The sequence below is a fragment of the Anarrhichthys ocellatus genome, unplaced genomic scaffold (assembly GCF_004355925.1).
Source record: "Anarrhichthys ocellatus isolate YVR2014 unplaced genomic scaffold, GSC_Weel_1.0 scaffold7, whole genome shotgun sequence".
NCBI classification, from domain to species: Eukaryota; Metazoa; Chordata; class Actinopteri; order Perciformes; family Anarhichadidae; genus Anarrhichthys; species Anarrhichthys ocellatus.
The window spans coordinates 70,880-76,587 of NW_022280037.1; the positions used below are offsets into that span (position 1 = coordinate 70,880).

General features: G+C 43.2%; 2 protein-coding genes across 2 annotated transcripts; one reads left to right on the forward strand and one right to left on the reverse strand.

Moving 5' to 3' along the window:
• On the forward strand, window positions 1-3,728 carry rhd (Rh blood group, D antigen). The gene is made up of 10 exons (XM_031847501.1): window positions 1-313; window positions 614-800; window positions 1,020-1,170; window positions 1,406-1,553; window positions 1,721-1,893; window positions 1,993-2,130; window positions 2,210-2,337; window positions 2,425-2,504; window positions 2,799-2,872; window positions 3,058-3,728. Exons 1-10 carry the CDS (start codon window positions 163-165, stop codon window positions 3,082-3,084), a joined length of 1,257 nt encoding a protein of 418 aa, XP_031703361.1. The 5' UTR covers window positions 1-162; the 3' UTR covers window positions 3,085-3,728.
• A 174-nt stretch (window positions 3,729-3,902) lies between these two features.
• Window positions 3,903-5,655, reverse strand: tmem50a (transmembrane protein 50A). Its single transcript, XM_031847502.1, has 6 exons — window positions 5,535-5,655; window positions 5,197-5,309; window positions 4,673-4,740; window positions 4,358-4,450; window positions 4,135-4,195; window positions 3,903-4,033 (listed from the first exon to the last, which is right to left on the reverse strand). Exons 1-6 carry the CDS (start codon window positions 5,652-5,654, stop codon window positions 3,988-3,990), a joined length of 501 nt encoding a protein of 166 aa, XP_031703362.1. The 5' UTR covers window position 5,655; the 3' UTR covers window positions 3,903-3,987.
• Window positions 5,656-5,708: the final 53 nt, after the last annotated feature.

Genomic DNA, 5,708 nt, shown 5'->3' on the forward strand with positions numbered 1-5,708 from the left:
TTCTGTCCGATATCAGGCAAGGCTTGTCAGTCAAAGACCAGTTCTTGCCAAGCAGCTGATAAATACGAAAAGATGTGCATGTGTTTAGGGTTGCGCCCTGCTCAAAGCGCTGGGGCTTACACTTGCATCAGTTGGAAGAGCAGTGCGTAGGGAACGTCTCCAATGGCTCCTCAGTACGCACCGAGTCTGCGATCCCGTCTGGCACCTTTGCTGCTTTTTCTGCAGATAGGCTTCATAGTCATATATGCCGTTTACGTTGAGATCGAAAGCAATATAAAAGCATATGGGACTACCTTCAGCAGCTTTTACGCAGGTAGGCCTAAGTAGTGAGTTTGGATGGGGAGGGGGTTGAAAGGTGAATAACCAATCAAGGAAACATCATTTGAAAACTATAGGTTAAAAAGCAAAATAATTACTAGGATCCATGAGTATGGGGAGTGGCTGCAGTTGTTAGGCAGTGATAAGATCAAACAGCTGCTGGTTCTTTAGGGTTGTCTTTTGACAATTGGTTTCACTGAAACACAGCAGGAGTGACCATTGTACAGAACTGAATTGTGATCCAAGTATTTGAGAGTTTTTTTGTAAAGCCTATACTATTTCCTTTATTTTGCAGAGTTCCAGGATGTGAACGTGATGGTGATTCTAGGTTTCGGCTTCTTGTGCACTTTTCTAGTGCGATACAGTTACAGTGCCTCTGGATTCAACCTTCTTGTAGCTGTCATGGCCACTCAATGGGCTATCATACTCAATGGAATTGAATCCTGGTATTACAGAGGAAAGATCAGGGCAGATTTGAGAAGGTATGTCACCGGCTGAGGCAGTCATTTTCTCACTTTTTTAATTTGATGTCACACATCTATTTGAGCAGAATACATTTGTCCCAGTATCTACAGATTGTATAGCGAAATAAAATGGCACCTGATTGAACAGAGATGTATCAAACGACAACAATAAAATTCAGAAAATACTATAAATACACATTTCACAGATCTAATATTTAAGTTAATATTTTGATATAGCTTAGTGATTGCTGAGATGTGTACAGCCTCGGCCCTTATTTCAATTGGAGCCGTGCAGGGGAAGACCAACCCTGTCCACCTCGTCCTCATCGCCCTGCTGGAGGTGTCAGGCTTTGTCCTGAATGAGTGGCTCCTCCAGACTCTGCTGAAGGTGAGCTGTCAATCCTGTGTTTCACCTTTGCCTCAGTTCTTCAGGCCCTGTGCATTCCCTTCATACATAATGCAGCACATAGACATTTGCTTATTTAAACACGAGTTCCTTGACATTCTGGAAAGCATCCATTGGAGACAGAGATGAGGACAAGGGAGTAGAAGATGATAGATCTGGGTTTGAGGTCTTGACCTTAACCGGTTGCACAGTGGGTACACCTGTTTTCTAACTCTAGGTCCCGGCAGTGAACAGCATCATGTTGCTTCACATCTTCGGGGCCTTCTTTGGACTCGCGCTGACCTGGATCCTGTTTCGGAAAGGATCCCTGCAGCCTTTCGAAAAAGAGAAATTTGACCGCCAAACAGGATTATTCTCCATGTTGGGTAAGGCGTAGGCTATGTTTTTCTGATGTTGCTGCTAGATTGGGGGTTTTTTGTTGGATGGCGCAGCAAATGGGATTGTTCAACTGGAGATTTAAGTTCAAACCCTGCGTTAGTCAGAATCCACCTTGTTAACGAAGAATCTGAATCCAATGTTCTCCATTCTCCAGGGTCTGTGTTGCTCTGGATGTTTTGGCCCAGTTTTAATTCAGTCCTTGTGGACAATCACAGTCCTGGGAGGAAGCTGGGGGCCGTGTGTAGCACCTACCTGGCCCTGGCTGTCAGTGCTGTAACAGCAGCTGCTGTGTCTGCGCTCTCCAGCCCTAAAGGAAAACTCAACCCGGTATTCTAACACTTGATGTGATAACGCAACATCTTTCTCTTCCATGAACAGAGTCGTGATTACTTCATAATGGGGCGTATATCTCCTCTCCTCTGTCAGATCCATATGCAGTCATGCATCCTCGCTGGCGGTGTTGCTGTCGGGGTTTCCATGTCAGTGGTTCATCAGCCATGGGAAGCCATGACAATCGGATTCACTGCGGCTGTTGTATCAACCATTGGACTGAAATATCTCAAGGTGATGATCACCACCACCACGTACTCCTGAAGTAAGTCATCTGTACGTCACAGCTCATCATAAGATCTTGTTTTTCCAGACGCACATGCTGCTGGCATTCGAGTGCCATGACACCTGTGCTGTCCTGAGCACACACGGACTCCCTGGTCTACTGGGATGGCTGGCACATCTCCTGCTACAGATAAAAGCCGGCGACGATCACACAACGTAAGAACGCAACTCTCAATCGAATTGCATCGCAACACACACACAAAAGGATGCGACGCCCTGTGTAATTGGTGCTTTGTTTCGTAGGGCTATCCGGTTTGCTGTAATTCACATTTGTACTCTCCTGATCACCATCAGTCTAAGTCTGTCCATGGGAATCATTACAGGTAAGTCTTCTCTCTAGTAAGGTTTCCATTATCAACAGTCTGGCACAATCAAACCGGAAGACAGAAGGTCCATTCTTAATTATTCAGTCACAACAGAATGCCTTCAACAGTGAAATTTGACCCAACGCATGTCCTACTTTAGGTTTTCTGTGTTTTAGTGAAATGCAGAGGTCCCCTCTCTTTATAGTGCGTAACAATTTACAGGTTGACAACCACAGAGGTATCTACACTGTATTGTGCAGTAACTTGCCATTTGTAAGCTTTCCTCATTTCTTTTTATGTTATTGTTTAAAGGGCTCCTACTCAAGTGGAACTTCTGGAGACCGCCTCAAGACAAGAAATGTTTTGATGACCAGGCTTTCTGGGAGGTAGGCAATCAATACTCTATCTTCTTAAAACAAATATCGAGCTGAACATAATTCTATATCTGCACCGAAAATTATCAATTATTATCAAGAATGATACTAAACAGTAATGGACTTGATATTGTATTGTGCCATGCCATAAAATCCTAAATTAGCATTGTGCAAAAATATTTTCCTGTTTCATGCAGTTTCCCCATCTTGCCGTGAAGAAGTAAGAGGACGGAGAAAGAAGCGGATCCTGGAAGAACACACAATTTCTGGTGTTCATTCATGTCAGTGTACATCATTTCATACAGTTTCTTACCCTCATGAACAGTAGCTATTAGATGTTTTTATGAGTGAAAGACTGGGATACATAAAATAAAGAAATCTAGCCCAGAACTGTGGAAGCATGAATGCAAGACTCATTTTCTGCCGGTATGTCTCTGTTTAATGCTGCCATGGTCGTCAGAAACTGACCTCATGGTTCGGATGTTACACAAGCAGGTGGGTGAGTGTTATAATACAAATCTCCAGTACGTGTACAACAACCTAGAGTTGTCAAACCGTTGTCGACATCATGTCAGCAGTGTGAGCTAATTAACCGTCAACAATAAGTCTGGATGACTGCAAAGCGCCAGAGCTGACGTATTGTTATTTCAGGAAACACACAAACACACTCTATATGGTTACATTCAGTAAATGTTTACTGTATTATGAAATATTGCCCTCAAAGATATTTTGTAATAATTTATGATGTTTCCACTTAAAAAGACTGTTCAAATTAAAGGATGCTGTAAAATTAAAGTATACCCAAAGGAAAAGTGGACAGTTCAGAGATGTAAAGCTTCCAAAATACATTTTGTTTTACAGAAATTATAACATGGCTACACAGTCCGAGTGCAAATACACACATTTAAATATGTTGTGCCACATTTGAAAATATTCTTTTGAGGAAACTATGAAAACTTGTGCTTGGTTATGATCTAGCCAGAATAACAGCAAACATAAAATAAAAATATTACATTGAAAGCTAAAAAGGGTGTTTGTATAAAGTGAATAACCACTAAAGCATCTCGTCTCATACGATATAGAAAGCAGAGTGTATAAACAGTGGACGTGAAGACACACAGAGTCCATTACTGCCACAGATCCTCTGTACGTCCAAACTTGAAGACCAAACCCCTAAAATCAGAGGACAAGAAGACGGTACGAGACAAATATGTCCACAAAACACCTTAGCTGACATGTAAGCATGAGTTTGATGCTGAGGACCGATAACTTACCCAAAGAAAATGAACGCATTCTGGAAGAAAATGGCAATGCCCGGGTACACGACAGGCTTTTCTGCAAGAGACAACAGATTTACAGCTTTCAAAATGAGGCCGCATTTACATGTTGACAGAGCACCACATTTAGTAAATGAAGAGCTGTTCATGATTGGACTGTGCAGCATTTTGCTTGCTGTATACAATACATGTCAATGAAGTTACAGCATGACTGACTTACGAGGCACTACGAATCCTCCAAACAGAATCCACATAGAGGCGATGAGGGAGCCGAACGCCAGCATGAAGCCGATGAAGAGCCACACTCGAGCGCCTGCAGAGCAGAGATAAGAAAGGGTGCGTTACTTTATTTGGGTTTGTACTTTACTGCATGTATGTCGTAGCGGTGGAACAAGAAAACGGTTTAAAATTAGGGCGCAAGTACTGTCGAAACCAGATGTGGCGGTATTAAATACCCAGTGAGGAAAACATCAGTATAAATAGGAAAGTATGATACAGCAGTATAGAGAAGTTCATCATATCCTATCATACACACCCGTCTGTCCAATGCAGCCCTCGCTGTAGCTGTCTCCTCTCACTTGGCCATTTGAAACAGCGTTTACCCTGGATGTGTCCAATGAGATGATCAAAAAAACAATCATTACAAAACATGTCCGAAGCTACTTTTACCCGCTTGGTTATGTTGACAGACCCCCATGGTAATAAGTGGGTACGATAAGTAGCCTGTTCCTTAAGACAGTAACAAGGATTAAGCATATTATGAAGGCCTCAACTCACAAACTGGAGCATCTAACGAGCGGTGACACAGCAATACGACCAAAACATTACCATCACCGGGTCCACTTACTTGGTGTTTCAGAAGCTCGACACTTAGGTCACATGACAGCAGCTATAGCATCTCTGTGGCAAATTGAGCGACTCCAGGAAAAAGAGGCCTCGAGATGTGGCTTACAGCTTAAGAAACACCAAATAACCGAAACTTGTGATGAGACCGTTTGGTCACACTGGAGAATCAAACATTTCCTGTGACAGAATCAGTGTGCAGAGAGTCGGTCTCACATGAGAAAGGCCACTGTAGCGATGACTCCACACGTGTGATAGGCATGATGGAACTGGCCTTCATCGGGATATTTCACCGCAGCGTCGATGATGATCCACCAGCCAGTGAAGAACTAGAACAAGATCACACAGTTAGCCCGAGGACTTCCACCGTTATTAGGAACTTGACTGTCAACAAATGTGTAAGAAATCTGCATCCTGGCCATTTAAATCAGGAACCCACAGCTCCCCATACAGTAAGAATTAGTAACTACAGACAAACGCAGACCAGGAAGACAAATCAGTGTAGCCTGTGCTATGTGCATCTGCCTTTATAACTGACACCATCGGGGTACTACCAGAACTCCAGCGGCTACAGATGCAATGGTGTTTCTTCTTTCTCCCCAGTCCACATTGCACTCGCAGTCTCCGCACCGGATTCCGTCCAGGAAACCTGACATGACTCTGTGAAAGGGCATCACGGTCAACAATGCGTGAAAACAACATCAAAAGCTCACAAATGTTTATTTTTT

What these genes read in the sequence shown, in the direction of transcription:
- tmem50a (XM_031847502.1), bottom strand. Translation starts at nt 5,654, where the DNA reads ATGCCCTTTCACAGAGTCATGTCAGGTTTCCTGGACGGAATCCGGTGC. An exon ending in TGGAGGATTCGTAGTGCCTC is followed by an intron (nt 4,196 to 4,357) that starts GTAAGTCAGTCA and finishes TGTCTCTTGCAG; the next exon opens with AAAAGCCTGTCGTGTACCCG. An exon ending in AATGCGTTCATTTTCTTTGG is followed by an intron (nt 4,034 to 4,134) that starts GTAAGTTATCGG and finishes CTCTGATTTTAG; the next exon opens with GGGTTTGGTCTTCAAGTTTG.
- rhd (XM_031847501.1), top strand. Translation starts at nt 163, where the DNA reads ATGGCTCCTCAGTACGCACCGAGTCTGCGATCCCGTCTGGCACCTTTG. An exon ending in CTAAAGGAAAACTCAACCCG is followed by an intron (nt 1,894 to 1,992) that starts GTATTCTAACAC and finishes CTCCTCTGTCAG; the next exon opens with ATCCATATGCAGTCATGCAT. An exon ending in ATGACCAGGCTTTCTGGGAG is followed by an intron (nt 2,873 to 3,057) that starts GTAGGCAATCAA and finishes TGTTTCATGCAG; the next exon opens with TTTCCCCATCTTGCCGTGAA.